This window comes from Triplophysa rosa, linkage group LG17 (assembly GCF_024868665.1).
Source record: "Triplophysa rosa linkage group LG17, Trosa_1v2, whole genome shotgun sequence".
Taxonomy (NCBI): domain Eukaryota; kingdom Metazoa; phylum Chordata; class Actinopteri; order Cypriniformes; family Nemacheilidae; genus Triplophysa; species Triplophysa rosa.
This window is the reverse complement of record NC_079906.1, coordinates 5775914-5792683: the sequence shown is the minus strand read 5'-3', so window position 1 is coordinate 5792683 and position 16770 is coordinate 5775914. Positions and strand designations below refer to the sequence as shown.

General features: G+C 35.5%; 2 protein-coding genes across 3 annotated transcripts; both read left to right on the top strand.

Annotated features, from left to right (window-relative positions):
• The first annotated feature begins 3330 nt into the window (after positions 1–3330).
• LOC130568108 (uncharacterized) lies at positions 3331–9431 on the top strand. Of its 2 annotated transcripts, none has more exons than XM_057356777.1 (11): positions 3331–3462; positions 3562–4059; positions 4135–4197; positions 4348–4464; positions 4551–4792; positions 5180–5323; positions 5427–5641; positions 6176–6443; positions 6536–6696; positions 7820–8052; positions 8231–9431. In XM_057356777.1, the coding sequence occupies exons 1-11, from the start codon at positions 3459–3461 to the stop codon at positions 8479–8481; spliced, it is 2196 nt and encodes a 731-aa protein (XP_057212760.1). In that variant the 5' UTR covers positions 3331–3458; the 3' UTR covers positions 8482–9431. The 2 variants fall into 2 exon arrangements, with proteins under 2 accessions (XP_057212760.1, XP_057212759.1); XM_057356776.1 differs by having other exon boundaries at positions 3336–3462; positions 3559–4059.
• Positions 9432–11695: 2264 nt separating this feature from the next.
• On the top strand, positions 11696–14645 carry LOC130568398 (E3 ubiquitin-protein ligase NEURL3-like). The gene is made up of 4 exons (XM_057357231.1): positions 11696–11778; positions 12445–12948; positions 13148–13306; positions 13481–14645. The coding sequence occupies exons 1-4, from the start codon at positions 11733–11735 to the stop codon at positions 13651–13653; spliced, it is 882 nt and encodes a 293-aa protein (XP_057213214.1). The 5' UTR covers positions 11696–11732; the 3' UTR covers positions 13654–14645.
• Positions 14646–16770: the final 2125 nt, after the last annotated feature.

Here is a 16770-nt window from a genome sequence, read left to right as displayed (position 1 = left end):
ACCTTTCTTATATTTGGAATACGAAAATGTCACTTTATGAAAATTGCATATTGTTTGGAAGCTATTTCATGAATAAAACACGGAAAGCAGGAAAACTCTGTCCCCCCTATGAAATTCACTCCCTGGACTCTGCCCCCCACATTCCTCCCATTTCCAGCCCTTAGGATTCCACATTTAAAAATATATGCATACTCCTCAAAATGTGCAAGGAATAAGCTTTTATTGCTGGATAGATATTCTATCTGATATTCAAAGGAAGGAAAATTATCCAATTGCTAAATATTTTTGTGGCATTAAGAAAAGCTTTTTGAGCTGTAATACTTCATGTAGATTCTAAGTTGTTTGATTCACGTGAAACAAACTTTCTAAGGTTCTGCTTTTTGTCACTGTTTCTCTAAAAACAAAAAAGGTAACACACAATCTTAAAGGAATGATTTTAAAATGTTTTTGGATTAAAATATGAAATTGGCATGTGACAACATGTGACTATTCATTCTTAAAAAAAAAACAATGGTGCTTAAAATGTTCTTCACAGCGATGTCATAGAAGAACCATTTTTGGTTCCATAAAGAACCATTCAGTCAAATGTTCGCGAAGCACATTTATATGTAACTTTAACTATGACTAATATATTAGAATATCAGGAAGAACTGAAGTACAGAATAATTAGTTGATATACATAATTAAAACCATGCAAGCTATTGGCGTTTGATATTTTGTCCACCTGTAAGCATTCAACTTCATAGCCTGTTTGTTGGGCAATGTATATAAAAACATAGTGTAAGACCCCAGATATTCACCAAGTCACTGCAGAACAGTCTGATGTCTCTAAAGAAAAAAATTTGTGGGAGAAAATGCTGGGTTTTGTTCTGTAACTGCTGGCCTGTGAAAACGGTTTGATATTCTGTCCGGTTACTGGTACTGCTACTAAATCAGCACAAATTCCCTTCCTGTTTTTTGGACTGCATTGCGTGATTTTCTCTGTAGAGGGCGATAGATGATAGTATCAGAGATAAACATCCTTCAGAATGAAGAGACAAAAGCATCTAATGTGCTAAAACACAATCAACAACAAACCTGCAACCAAGCAGGGTAACCAAATGCTTAAAGGGCTTAAATATGTCTACTTTAATTCCATGTCATGCTATAGTATTTATTCTTTAGCTATATATGAGCCTGATAGCCAAATATATGGACATGACTCTAAATGCAGGAGTCTTGTTTGCATTTGGCAGCACATTGTATATGATGCTAATGTGAACTATATTCCAGGTCTTCATGTTTCTCTGGTCAATATGCACATATTATAGAGAAATATCGGCTATTTTTGTGTATTATTTGATGGCTGAAAACCCAAAAGTGGTCACACATGTTGTGGTTTCATTTCATTGATCTTTGTGTACTTGTTCAGTTGCTTCATATTTCATCACTCCTGTTGACGGTGCAACACACAGAATGATGAATGATAAGTTCAGATCTGACTAAAGGAAATTCCACCATAAATCCAGCAAATATTTAAGTAGAGTCATCGTCCTGAGAATTTTCTCCATATTTTGAAATGGTTTTCAGATTTGTTTTGTCATTTTAGTTTTATTTAGTATTTTTCTTTTCATTTGAATACTTTTTTTGTTTTTATTACTACATTATAACAAGACAAGGTAGTGTATTAAATGCTTAATTGGTCAATAAAATCAGTGAAGAATTATTTGAATCATTTACTCTACGGAGACCTTTGAGATCATCAGAGTTCAGGTTTTGGTTTCATTATGACAGTAGCTTCACACACATGTCTGGACAGAAGCGCACCCTGCAAATAATATGCACAAAATGTCAGTGATTTCGTAACTTGTAAAACGTCCCTAGTTTTATCCAAATAACATTCTCAGCAAACTTTAGCAAGATTGAGCATAAATAACTTATAACCTGTGAACATTCTTCATGCAGATAAGGTGTTGTGTTTGCCTTGTACTATTGTTCATCAAAACTCGTCTTTGAAAGGTTTACGGCATGCCTCGTTTTACCAGTATTTCAATGAATATTACCTTTCACTGCCTTCATGGCCTAGATTTTTGTCCCCGAAGTGCAAAGAAGTATTGTCTCATTTGTAAACCACAAGGTGATAAGCAATATTGTTGTTTTTTGTAAGCACATGACAGCACTTGTTGTGCACTAGCAGCCATTTACAATATATCCAAAGAGAAATTTTCCCATTGAAACATTTTTATCACATTTACTATGTGAAAGATCATAAATACATTATACTTATTTTATCAAATAAATGCAGAAAATATATCAATAAAATGACAAAATCCACAGTTCTGTTATATACAATTTCAATAAATAAATAAATGTGGAAATGCACTATACAAAAATTAAAGAAGTGATTATAATATCAATATTTAATGTGTCTGTATACATTCCTTTGTACACACATTAATGATACAAGGTGTTTTTCAGTTTCATTACAGCCATTTACAGTCAATGTACTTTCCAGCCATAGACACAAGCAGCCATGTTCATGTTTTCTTGGAAAGGGTGGATGTTTTGACAGAGCAGAACTAGAGATTAAGAGATGTTTTGAAGTACAAAGTGGTGGTGTTTGAACACACAATAGAAATGGTTTCAGAACGTGCTTCAAGTTTACAAATCACTCATTCATGACCTTGATGTCTTGGAACTGTTTGTGACGTGATCTTTTATGGTTTAATGTATCTTTATATTGCACATATTTATTGATTTGTTATTTATCTACAAAAGTTAAAACACAGCTGTTATAATGTAAATCTGTCTAATCTGAAACAGCCTCAAGGGTATGTCTGTCTTAAATCTCCATAAAATTTTATGTCAATATATTTTGCTTAAAATGAAGCTCTGCTATTGAGATAATAGAAAGGTAACATAGCTACTTTTTGACCCTACACAATCCTGTACTTTAGAAGTTACCAAATTATGGTAATAGGAATAAAATAAAAATCACTATTGAGAATAATAGCAACTGCCCAAAAAGGCAACTAACGTAAAATGCCCAAAATACAGTAAAGATAATTAAGTAAGGGAGGAATTGATTGTAACGAAAATAATGTCATAACACAAAAAACAAACTTAATTATCCGACTTAAAGCTAAATAGAAGTTCCTTTTTTTCTCTAGAAATTCTTCATGAGAACGACACAATGATATATGGAAAGGTGCCATGGCCTGCTTTTCAGTTTAAAAGCGTCAGATGTAAAATTCCCTTTCCGGAACGCACAGAGCCATTAGGAATTTCCTTCACTGGGCTACACCTGCATTTGCCCATCCCATTGGTTGCTTCCTTTCTCTCAAGCAGCAAGTGAAACTAGTCAAACAGGCTTTTGTGTTTTATAAGAATCAGAAACACAGTAAACGCAGGAGTCACAGGTAGCTTTTAGTTATTTAGGATTTTCACAACCATTTGCATGAGGCAAAGAATACGCAACAATGAGTGAGTACAAGTGGTCAAAACTTTTTAGTTAATAGGCTTATTAGTGTTGCTAAATATAACATTGTCGTTTTTTATTTTTTAATGTTTTAATTGAAGCAGAACACGACCGCATATGTGGCAGCCGATGTCTGGGTCCAATGACCTTCCATACGGAAATGACAGGCAAATATGTGACCATCAGCCATGGAGGACGACTTGCATCCAGAGACGCCTCGTCCTTCATGGACGGTTTGGCTTTTCTAAGCCGCGCCATCAAGTTCGACGAGAAGATATGTATACAAATCGAGAGTTGCTCCTCGAGGTGGGACGGGGCTCTCCGCGTAGGATTCACCAACATCAGGCCAAACAAACGCTGTATACCAGCTTCCTCTATCCCAGAGCTGAGTGATACGCCCGGCTATTGTGTTCTGCCAGTGCCTGTGGACTTGTGCGTGCACAGTGCAGAAATTCACTTCTGGATGAACTATGCTGGCATGATTCTCGTTGAAGGCATAACAAGAGAGAGATATTACATCAAAGCAAAGGGACTTAACCTGAACAAATCACTTTGGGTTTTCATTGATCTGTACGGGAACACAAGCACCGTTCGCCTTTTGGGTAAGTGTGCAACTTGTGAGCTTTTAGAAGTAAGAATTGAATTAGTCTGAAAGAATGTTTCTGTTATGTGCACAGGCTCGAGAAGAGGCAGTAGGACATCGTGCCCAGACATTGCATCTGGCATCAACTGTCTTGTTGGTGAGAACAAAGTTTCAGAGGAAAAGCCTGACTATACTGTCCACGATTTCTCAAGAATTACACACCAAGCAAGAATGGAGGTTTTAATCATACTTTTTTATAAAGAATCTTTCATCAAAATTCTTCCTACATCTTCTCTTTCATTAATAGAAACCAGAAGCGTACAGAAGACATCATGGTCACCGAGTGTCTTCCTCCTACGGCATGCCAATCAAAAGACTGTTCCCAGCCCCACCGAATGTTCTGAACTCACACAAGCGGGCTTAGGTACATTTCACAGCTGCTTCCAGCTTAAAATACAATACAGCAACCGAAGACAGATGGAGGATCTGACAATATGTGCTACTTTTTAGGAATACCTGATCATGAATCAGAGAGAGGGGTAGATCTAAACTGGACCTGGAGAGAGATGCATCACTTCATTTGCTCCAGCTATCCATCGGTCGGTCTAGATTGGATCGGTTTCAGTGCCGTCAAGGCTGACAAAAATGGAAGGCTTTGCCGAATAAATCCCAAAACGATGAATAAACTGAAAAAAGAGCTGGGCGAGAGCGTGCTTTATATAATTCCTGATAAAGATATTGTTTTAAATGAGGTATTGTCGGAATTCAGTTTTTCATTTGTAAACCTTCAAGGACTAAGCATTGCTGTTGTTTGGTTGGGTTGGTTGATGCCTTAAATTATTCATCCGAAATGAAAATTCTTTCATCAACACACCCTCATGTCATTCCAAAATTGTATGCGTTTCTTTTTTTTCGCAGAACACAAAATAAAATATTTGGTGCCCCATCAACACAAAACCACTGACACATTTCTCAAAATATCTTCTTTAGTGTTTCAAAGAAAAAAAGTCACAGACAGGTTTCGAATGAGAAGAGGGTGGATAAATGATGACAAAATTATCATTTTTGGATAAACTATCCTTTAAAGTATATTCAATTACACAAGCAACAAATGACACTAGATGGCTTTTTCTCCTCAGATGCCCACACACACATTATCATCAGTCATTAATAGAAATGCTTCATCACCGTCACGCTCTGCTCCATCTGTTCCTGCTCAACGCAGACAGCGACTGACTTCATCCACTAGTTATATGTCTTGTTCAAGCCCAAACTCTTCAATGGTAATACTCTTTCAACATATCATTTGAATAACTTCTTGGTAATTTTAAAAGTCAACTGTGTGGGTTTTTATTGTAGTTAACCGTGTTTGCATCTTTCTAACAGGAGGACATTGATGTTGGATCTTTGCTCAGAGAGTTTCAGCAAAACCATCTTTCAGGCAGTGAGCAGGTCTCAATATTGGTCAACCGAAACAGGTTGTTGCAGAGTGCGAAAAATGCCGTCTCCAACTACAATTTCTCATGGACCAAAATCCCTCTTGTGAAATTTGTGGGTGAGGAGGCTATTGACTGTGGAGGTCCGAGGAGAGAGTTTCTCAGGTACACCACTTATTGTTTCAATAGATGCACAGTTAAATCAAACTGTGAAACGGTATCAAAAGGTAATTTGAAAGTTCACCAAAAAACGAAAGTTCTGTCATTACCCTCTTGTCAATTCATACCTGTTTGACTTTCTTTCTTCTGCGGAACACAAAAGAAGATATTTTGAATGAAGTTGGTAACGGAACAGCACTGGAGCCCATTTACTACTATTGTATGGACAAAAAAACAATTTAAGTGAATGGGTGCCGGTTAATAACATTTTTCAAAATATCTTCTTTTGTGTTCCTCGGAAGAAAGAAAGTCATACAGGTTTAAAGTGACAGAATACAATTTTTTGGCTGAACTATCACTGACATGGTTCTTTCACAGCATCCATATTAGGATTTGGATGTAATATTTTTCTATGAATGGCTTGTCTCTTCTTTGATGTCATTCAAAATAATTCCAACCAACAGATGCATGCACTGTAGATTGAACATATTGTTACAAAAACATTAAACCTTTGTTTGACATGTATTTGAACTTCTCCAGACTTCTAATGATGGAGGTGCAAAGCTCTCTGGGTATCTTCGAGGGGAAACCTGGACATTTGTTCTTCACCTATGACCAGATGGCCTTAGAGCAGCATAAGTATGAGTTAGCTGGGAAGCTGATCGCGTGGTCTGTGGCTCATGGTGGACCCGGGTTCAAGGCTCTTGACCCCTGTCTCTACCAGCTGATGTGCATTCAGGAATGTCCACTGGCAGACTTCAACTGGCGCCTCATACCAGATGCTGACATCCAGAACAAACTGCAAAGGGCATCTATCCACTTCTCCATTTGTTCAATCATCTTTCTTCTGTGATCTAACAAGGTCTAATTCGATTTTTGATTACTATTACTTTTTTTTAGATTTTGTCATGTAAAAGAACAACAGATCTCCATAGGCTGCAGAGAGAGGAGGGAGACTGGATCTGTGAGTGTGGTGTTCCAGGGATTTACAGGCCTGACATTTCCATTCGAGATATACCACAGATTTACTCCTACGCCATTCGGCACTACATATATCTTAGGTATGTAGACGTTCTTGTTATTACTTTGGATGCACTGAAAAACAAATGTAAAGTGGTTACTGGACAAAAAACAACTAAAGACACACCTCTTCCATGCACACTTGAGTAACCCCTAACCATCAACTTTCAACAGTTAAACGTTGTTTAACATTGTTAACTATATTATTAAAAAATAAAATAATAGAAAAACGGCTGTTAACCTCAATTTGGACTTAAGCTAACTGCATGGTTTGTTTTATTTGATTACGGTTTTCGCAATATGTACGTTACTTTGACAATGTCACCTATAACTATTATTTGTAATGTAGAAATGTAGCATTTTCTGTAAAGCTGCTTTGAAATGATAAATATGGTGAAAAGTATTGTGAAAACCACTACACAAATAAATGTGAACTCAGTAATATCTTGGACATTATTGGATATCCATGAATAAAAAGAATCTGGATAAAATCATATGTTAAATAAATAAATAAAATGAAATAAATAATTGTTCTATTAAAATAAATAAAAATGTCTTATGGTATGCCATTCATTACGTTATATATTTTTAGAAGAACACAATATGAAATTGACCTAAGAATATTAATGCAGCAGTTTTTCATACAACAACTCTTAGCCCCTTTTTAAAAAATAAAGGAGTGTTGTCCTACGAACTAAAAAAATTGCACTGTAAAATTGGTACTTTTACGAAATTTTATTTGCACATCTTTTTGAAATGTGGTAAAAATGTCAAATTACAGAAATAAACTGTATATTTAACAGTTGTGCGTAAAATAACATGAAAAACATTACAGATTTATGGGTATTTTTACAGTGTATGACACCTTTGTTTTCCACAGAAAATTAACATTGACATAAATTGACAAACTCTCAATGTGAGTTGAATTCTTTATAGGAATTGTTTAACTAAATGAAAATGGTCAAAGTGTCAGATTTACGTATATTATACATTTGTCTATTACCCATTAATTTGAATCCATGGTTGAGTAACAACACAGTTTAATTTATATACCAATAGTTGGTTCTTTCCAGATTTTACCCAACCATTGGTTAAGATTATACCATTTATAAGACATACATGCTGTCCTAATGTATGTCTAACAAACTGTGTTGACTTTTACAGAACCTCTAAAATGATTCATCAGTTCACAGAGGGACTGAATGCTTATGGACAGTTTTGGGATATGGTTAAATCTTACTGGGCTGAGTTCCTGCCCATTTTTACCAACACGCATGAGCCCATAACAAGAAGCTCCTTCAGAGCCCTGTTCCAAATTCACTGGAGCAAAGCAATGAAGAGGGAGCCCGAAGAGGAGACTATTCATTCCTGGGAATTGGTCCTTAAGATGATTGAAGGTGAGTTTACTGTTGTTAGTTTGTTAAACATCATTCGACTGCATTTTAACTTTATACATTCATAAATACACAATAAAAATGCCATCATTTAACAGAAAGACCGAAAGAGAGAAAGCAACCTAAAGCACATTGATATTATATTTTGGCGATTGACTTTTTTATATTTTTTCCGTAATAGACAAAAAAACAGAGTTACGTTTTGAGGAACTTTTGGCTTTCATAACTGGAGCAGATCAAGTCCCGCCACTGGGGTTTCCCCAAAAGCCCAGCATTCACTTTTACCAGCCAGAGAAGCGTGGATGTCGTTTACCGTATGCGAACACATGCATGATGCGACTGTGTCTTCCCAGTGGTGTAAAAAATGAAGCAGAACTTCACCGAATGCTCTTGAGAGCAATCAAAGACTCTGCTGATTTTGGGAGAACATGAAAGTATATGCAAGAAATATCTTCATTCAAAATATCATTATTTTCACGATTTTATTCATTTTTAAGCTTGTTTATCGTTTCTCTACTTAAACGAATGAGTAGGCTTGTATGTGTTACCAGGGGCATCATGCACCTATTTTTTTTAAGGGGGAACAGTGTGCACAACACACAAAAACATGTCCTGTATGTACAAATACATCTATTTAAAGCAATGTTATTGAGAACATCTCTTAAGCGTATTCAAAACATTGCACAAACCTGATTGTAAAAAAAAATATGTACATTTTAAGGTAAAGTCTGGTGTATTTTGAGAACAAATATCTTGTATGAAATTTTGTGCTAGAGTTATTGTTTGCATACAAATGAGAGCACAAAAGCAAAAAAAAAATGAAGCAATTAGTTACCCTTTTCATTTGGAGGAAAATATATTTTCTTTAGGAGTATTGTCAGTCTTTGCACCATGAAATTGAAGTGTTGATACTGTAACATAAAAGTTACTCACTTTAAACGATGCTAGCTGTATGCCAACTGCCAAGAGTATTTGTTACCAATATATTGAACCATTTGTTATTATTTCATATTTATATACATCTGTTGAGGGTAGACATCGGAAAAATATCAGTAAGGGTTATTATATTTAAATGTTTATGTGCCCATTTATGAGGAATATGTGGAATGGCTGTAAGGATGATGAAAATCATGCTTTGAAAAAAATGCTTTAAAAACTTTAAGAGAAACCTTGCATGCGTATTTAAACAACAAAATGTTGACAGCGGTGCTATCAGTATGGTAACAATCTTTGGTAAAAACTTTATTTTTCATAATATTTGTAATTGTCCTACTGTAGCCTACCCCTCATTTTCACTTTCAAGTGTGCTACCATAGTGTTTTATGTCTTTATTGCATCATTACGTGATTTCCTGCAATAAAAACATTCTTCTTTTAGGAAAATTATTAGTTTAGTTCATTGCAGTCTGCTGACACACCTTTAAAGGAATGGATGTGATAGACTCACTAGCATGTGACTTGAATTGTAGCCAGGCAGTGAGGTCTTCTTCCATTTCATTTTGTGTGGTTGGTAGGTGTTCCATTTGACCCGCCCCTTCTCTACTGTGATTCGGCGGCTGGGTAAAAAGTGACAGTGACAAACGCCACGTAGTTGGTCAGTGTTACGTTTGTCCCGCCCCGCCTCTACTGTGATTCGACGGCTGGTTACGAGTGCTGAGTTTGAACATTTTTCAACTTTCGTCACCTGGGGTCTCGTTTATAAAACTGTGCCTAGGCTAGAATCCTGACTTAAAGTGTACGTGCGCCAAAAAATATTCCGATTTATAAAACCGTGGGTACTCACACCTGTAAGCAATATTCGTTTTATAAATCACAGATCGCAAGTGTGCGTACGTGAATCAGCCTCATATCCCGCCCTGTACACGCCCATTTTTACCCAGAAATACTTAATGCAAAGCACCTCATGAATACTGATTTATATTAATCAGACTGGCATCCCAATCCGCTTGTTAAGCCTGACGTCACGCACCATAATGGACGTATACCGTTTCCGGGTCCAACCACTATCATGCCATGGAAAATAACAAAAAATGATGTAAAACTGCCGAAAACCCCCGATCCCATCTTTTATCTCCGTAACGAAATCACAAAGGGCCACACATGAGATTCACTACGATTTACAAATGGATAACTGGCTTTAATATAATTATCAATAATAATAATTATTGATAATTATATTAAAGCCAAAGAAAGTCTATGCAGCCTTTATCTGTTTACAGCATTTAGACTGATCATTAACACCTTATTAAAATCACATCATTAATTAGTGGTGTCCTTCACCTGAGATAACATTTGAAGACATAATTGTAAAAGACGAACGTTTCTTCATTCCGGTTTGGTTATGAACATAATTAGGACTGATAACGAGAACATAAAGCGAAACGATTGTGCGAGAGCTTAATGGCTGTATTTCCAGACTTTGACATTCGATGATTATGCTCAGTATTTAAGGAAAATCATGTATTTAGTTATTTATTTACACTGTGTTCTGCAGTTATCTAATGGTATTTGATGCTGGATCAGATCATCTCCTCCTCGTGCGCTCATAGTGTGATGGTGAGACAGCGCTGATTAAATATTTAGAATGAATTTTTATTTAAGATTTGAGTTGGATTTTACAAGAAGGTGCATGAAACAATTATCACTCAATTCAAGCGCAAATAACTGCAGATTTAATCTTCGTGATAATGTGGATCTTTTACGGATATGAGGTGAAATTAAATGTGTGTGAGGCATTAATGCTTATAATCGTTTTTATCACACCTACTTTCTGCAATCTAACTTGAGTTCTCCAGCTCACCATTTGTGTCGCCACTCGTCTCCAAAATGTGCACGTTTCCAGCCCCGTTTTGTGCGTACCTACCTATTATAAATGAGACCCCCGGAAAACACGTAAAGCGCGCTACTTTTTCGAGTCAGATCCGTGGGCGTGGCTTGTTGGTTTTGACAAAATCCTTGGTGTTTCCAGTCTTACGAAACCTTTAAATGAATCATCTGAACTACCTTTTGCGTGATGACTTCAGACTCGAAACACAAAGGATTTAGTGAAAGCCCGTTTTATTACGTTATGAACCTACCAGATTGGATAAAGTGTAAAGACTTAATGGAATGACGGAGTCGGTCTTTCAGATCACACAATTGATCATTATCATACGTGTTTATTTCTCAATGCAATGATAACATACGCCAAAACGTAGTAGCCTCATCTTGACTCAAACCGAAAGAGAAAGCATGTTGCACTACGTTTGGAGTGTTTAGTCTGTTGAAAGTACCGTTGATAACAAAATCATAACACAGTCATATCCATCATGACCTTGTGTAAGAATTTCATTCAAATAATTTTGACTCATTTCGCAGGTGCTTAAATGTTCGATTAGCATTACTTTAAAAAAAGAGGACACATTATCAATCTCAGTCGCGTCTTTACTTTACCTTCCCTGTGTATGCGTAAAATGTACACATGTGTACATAAAATGCATTTATCGCGTACAAAAATTTGCATCAGCAACTGTCTTTCAGTTTAATTTAACTTTCCTGAATGTAAAATTCCACAGCTCCGCCTCCATCCTCCTCGTCCAATGAGGAATACTGTTTAGCTATACACCACAACACGTGCATTTACTATAAAGGAGCAAGTTATCTTCCACCTTAATACAGAAACTTAAGATAAGCTGGACAAAAAGGATGACACCGAAAAAGAAAGAGAGGAAGATGCAAATAACAAGAAATGGTAACTTATTTTTTAATAATCTACTTTTTTTTAAATAAAGCAGCAACTATAATACTTTTGGAGAAGCGTTTAAAGAACGTAGTTAAGTTTTCACCTTGAATGTAGTTAGCAGGTTATGGGACAACGTAATCTCTTAATAAACTATAGAGGTATTTTATTAACTTCATTAACTGCTCACTTCATGGATTTCATAAAATTCAATTCAATTCAATTCAATACAATTTTATTTATATAGTGCTTTTCACGATGTAGCCTACATTGTCCCAAAGCAGCTTAACAGGAGAAAATAAGAAAAACAGACATGGTGACTAAAAAAAAGACTAGACTATTTTAACAAAAACCTTTTTATGTTGTTATAAATAGTCAAATAATTGACAACATTTACATTATATACCATTTAATATTCAGTTTGAACGATTATATTATGTTACTAATGTGTAATTAAAGAGAGAAAAGTTCGAAAATCCGATATTTGTAGGACTTGGTTTACGGACTTTCTTGCCAGTGACGTGAACAATGACGCCATCTGCTGGCTAATAAGCGCTTAAATCTAATGAAAATTGCAAACATACATTATTATAAAAACAAAGATATAACAGAAAATAAAAGAAACGGAATATTTTCATTTGATCTGTATTCCTCTCTAACGACACACTTATCTTCCAGAGTCACCGCACCAGTGTGTGTGTCACAAGCGCAGATGTCTGGGTGCGCTTTCCTTCCATTCACATGTTAAAGGGCATCTGATAACTCTGGGTGAAGGTGGTCGACGGGCGACCAGAGACGAGTCGTCGTTTCGTCACGGTCTTGTGTTTAGCGAGAGACCGGTACAGATACGGGAGAAGGTGCGCCTGCGAATCGAGCGCTCCTCGTCTAGTTGGCAGGGCTCGCTGCGGGTCGGGTTTGCCAATGTTTCACCCGAGAACACATCTGTACCCCCTCTAGCGATACCAGACCTGACTGACTGCGAACTGTATGCAGCGACAGTGCTTCCCGATAGCACGTGCTACCCTGGATCAGAGATTGAGTTCTGGATCGACAGGGACGGCAGTCTATGCACGCGAAGTTCTGACGGGACAACGTCGTTTCAGTCGACCACTCTGAATATTCACTGGCCCATCTGGGCGATGATTGACGTCTATGGACAGACAACCGCAGTGGTGTTGCTTGGTGAGGGGACAAGTTGCAAACGTCACAAAAAGTACCACCATAGACTGTACTGTGGTGTATATTTTTACCATGTTAATATCCATTATGGCACCTTCAATATATCCATTACAGCCAATGCATGTAGTTTAAGAAAGCTTAATTATGAATATACGGCGTACATTCTGTCTATAATGTTTGTGGTTCATATTTGTGTTTGCAGGTTCCAAAAAGAAGGGTCTGATACGCACCTACACGTCCTGCCCTGCGCTCACACACAACAAGCAAAATGATGATGACTGTGGCTATAGGCACATGAGCAAAGCAATTCTGGAAAGTATGAGCATGCAGGAACAGAGAAACCATCATCCTAAAAACACAGGTAAGAATCACACACGTCATATGTGAATCTAATGTACAAAGAAAGTGTTGCCCCATTTTCCAGGCGTACAGTTAATGTTACAGTATGTTAAATGCAAATATTAAATGATGTGATTGTTGAATTTTTGACCATTCTTACTGATGTGCATCCACTATCTTGTTTTGTTTTCCTCAGGTTTTGAAACTTTCGACTGCGAAGACTGTGTAGTGTGTTGCAGTAACGTCTCAGACACTCTTCTGAGTTGTGGTCATAAATGTGTTTGTACCCCTTGTGCCATAAGAGTTTATGATGAGTTCGGTACCTGTCCCCTGTGTCGTCAGTGCATATGCCTCGTCCAGTTTATCTAGTGGCCAAACTAGTTTGTTATTGGTCATTTCAGAAGTGCTGTGGTTATATGTATAGATCACTGCACTCTCCACCTGTCTCTGATTTGTAAATACAACAATTATGTATACGTGATAGACTCTTCCATTATCATTTTTTAGTGTATGTAAACATGTAAAGTGGTGCTCTCTTTGTTTGGATCTGTGTTTATTCAAAGTTAATTCATATTCATTGTTTTATGATAATGTAAATATGTATTGTACAACACATTCTTTTAAATACACTTTTTTTGTAAGTATGCGTGACTTTATTCTCATCAATTTCTTAAACTGTTCTTAAACTGCAGTACACAAAGCGTACCCAGGTGAGTGCGTCATGAACTGTTGAAGCATTTTGAAGGTTTTATTTGGTATTCGTCTTTAAAAAGTATGTAAACGAACAATTTCTACATCACCAATATTTAGAATTTCTCAATTTCTCCCAATCATTTACAATTTAAATATAACTTTTATAACACAAATTTGATTTGTGTGTAGGTAACGTACCCCACAATTTATCAGTATTGAGTAGGTTTCCACTAAAAACGTTCATAACGCATATGCATGCAGTACAGACATTTCATTTGTATAAGGCAGTTAAAATGGAATACAGTTTTTAAGCAATACCGTATAGAACAAAAAACATTTTGATTAAGAATAGACAATGCAAAAATAAATAGTAATTATTAAAAAAATAATGTAAGGTACTGTAATGTAAACATTATTCCACATAGAGTCCATGTTTTTCAAAAACGTTTAAAATTATGTTGCATATGCAGAGTCTTTGAGTTGTTGTGCACAAAGTAGGAGAGAAAGAGTTTATTAATCGTACAGCATATTCATCCAAATCTACCCCTCTTTAATGCAAATCTATTAATCTTAAATGCATATTACGAAACCATAAGTATATGCTTGGAATATCTTCATTCATAAAATATTATTACATTCATGATTTTAGTTACTTTTACGTTTTCCTTCTTTTTGTACGCACAGAATAAATTCTCAACAGTAGTAACTTGTAAATGCTATATTTTTTATTATGACAAAAATATGTTTTCGTTCATTTGTCAATACTTTGATGTACTACATCTGTATTTGTGAGTATTTATTTGGCTTATTTTAGCAAATGTCATATGTATTATATATTAAATAAACTGCTAAAGAAAATGAAATTACTGTATCAGTTGTTTTGACTGATTTTATGTGTGATGTCATTGTTTTATATTGGTATGAGCTTTTATTTAATTGCTTGCTTCAGTATACAGTGACTTAAATGCTATATTTTTATTATGACAAAGATTTCTACTCCATTTACCATAATTTGTATACTAAATGTGCATGTTTGTATTATTTTTTGTTAAAAATGACCACAGGTATTGTTTTTTTTTTTTTTACAAATGTCACATGTAAATAAATTAAAGAAAAGAAAGAACTTCTTATTTTGATTGCTTATATGCATGCTGTCATTGTTTTATGTCTTTATTGGAATCATAATGTGATTTTTCTCATGATTATACTTTCTTATTATTGGAAAATTACTGGTTGGGTACATGCCAGAGGGATGGATATGATGAATTTACAGACATATGATTTCCTGTAAACCATGCAGCAAGGCACAGGTGATGTCATCTTGCAAACCAATGACTTACATTATGAAGGGATCAGAGACTTAAAAAAGATCAAAATTCTTATAAATGTAAATACAGTAAATATTAAATATGATCACATTGTAGTGACATGAAATCTGCTCTTAGGATCCAAGTTTCTTGAAAGCAACTTGTGTGTACAAATAATGAATACACCATGTGCATTATCTGAGAGATGAATGAAGTACATTTGTGTTGAATTTAATTTAATTCTAAACACATTTCTATGATATCAATTCACTTTCTTATTCAAATGGGCATTTTCTAACTTCTGAAGATGTTTCTATATTTATCTTCCATTTATCTTTCATATTTTTTTGTTATGTTACATGCTGTTTGTTAAGTCTTCACAAATGGGTCTCCATTGGTCTCTATCACAAGGTAAAATAACGTAATGAGATAATGTTGTGAAGCAGTCATTTTCCATTGTCTTGGTGAAAACCTTTCTACTGGCTTGGTATAATAACACGTTTTAAATCTGTTTCTCATCAGATGAAGTCAGAATAAACATTAAAACACATCCATACATTATTCTGTAAAATAGTCAATACACGTCCTACAAGGAAAAACTTTTTTTTCAGTGCAGCCTGGTGACAGAAGGACATTTCTCTTTCTTCAAGCTTATCACATAATAAAAAGTAAACAAATGGATCTGATAAAATTAATGACATATTACTTCCTGATGGTTATCTTGGTATGACACAAGAAGTTTGCAAACTAAAAATGTAAACAGTGAAAATGATATTGTAGGAGCCTGGATATCGAGAGGGCCCTCTAAATGTGCATGCAGTCCAAAGATTGGTGCCCCACCCTTATTATTTTGTTCGACTTATTGTTTCAGAAGGACAGCAGGGATATGCTATATTTATTATACATTTTATGATTTCTTATGAGTGACTCATTCTGCAGGTGCTTGAATCTCAGTCAGAATTCATGTCTACAATTTTTGCCTTCTTTTTGTATGCATGAAATGTACGCATTATCAAATAAAGAAAATCCAACTGTTGTCAGTCTATAATAGAGAATTCATTTGAAAGGTAATTTTCTACAGCCCCGCCTCCTTTATCCATAAACCCCAACATGTGCTTGTACTATAAAGCAGGTTTTCTTCCACCTACATACACAATATGGAGATACCTGTAACTGGACAAAAAGGATGGCAGCGGAAAAGAAATATAAGATGCAAATAAAAAGACACTCTTTAAAGCAATGCGCAAAAAGAGAAAAAGAAATGCTGTTGTCTTGAAAGTAAAGCTTTTTTATTTCATGAAATTCTACTCAGTTCATGGGTTTCATGTAGAGCACAGAAAATGATAACTCAATTCATTTATTCTAACAAAACTTTTTTTATATTCTTTTATAAATACATACGTTACTCAAATAGTTTTGACCCAAATACCACACTTCTTGGTGAAAGTAAAAGGAGCCTGATGAAAAATGCTCATTTAAACAAACA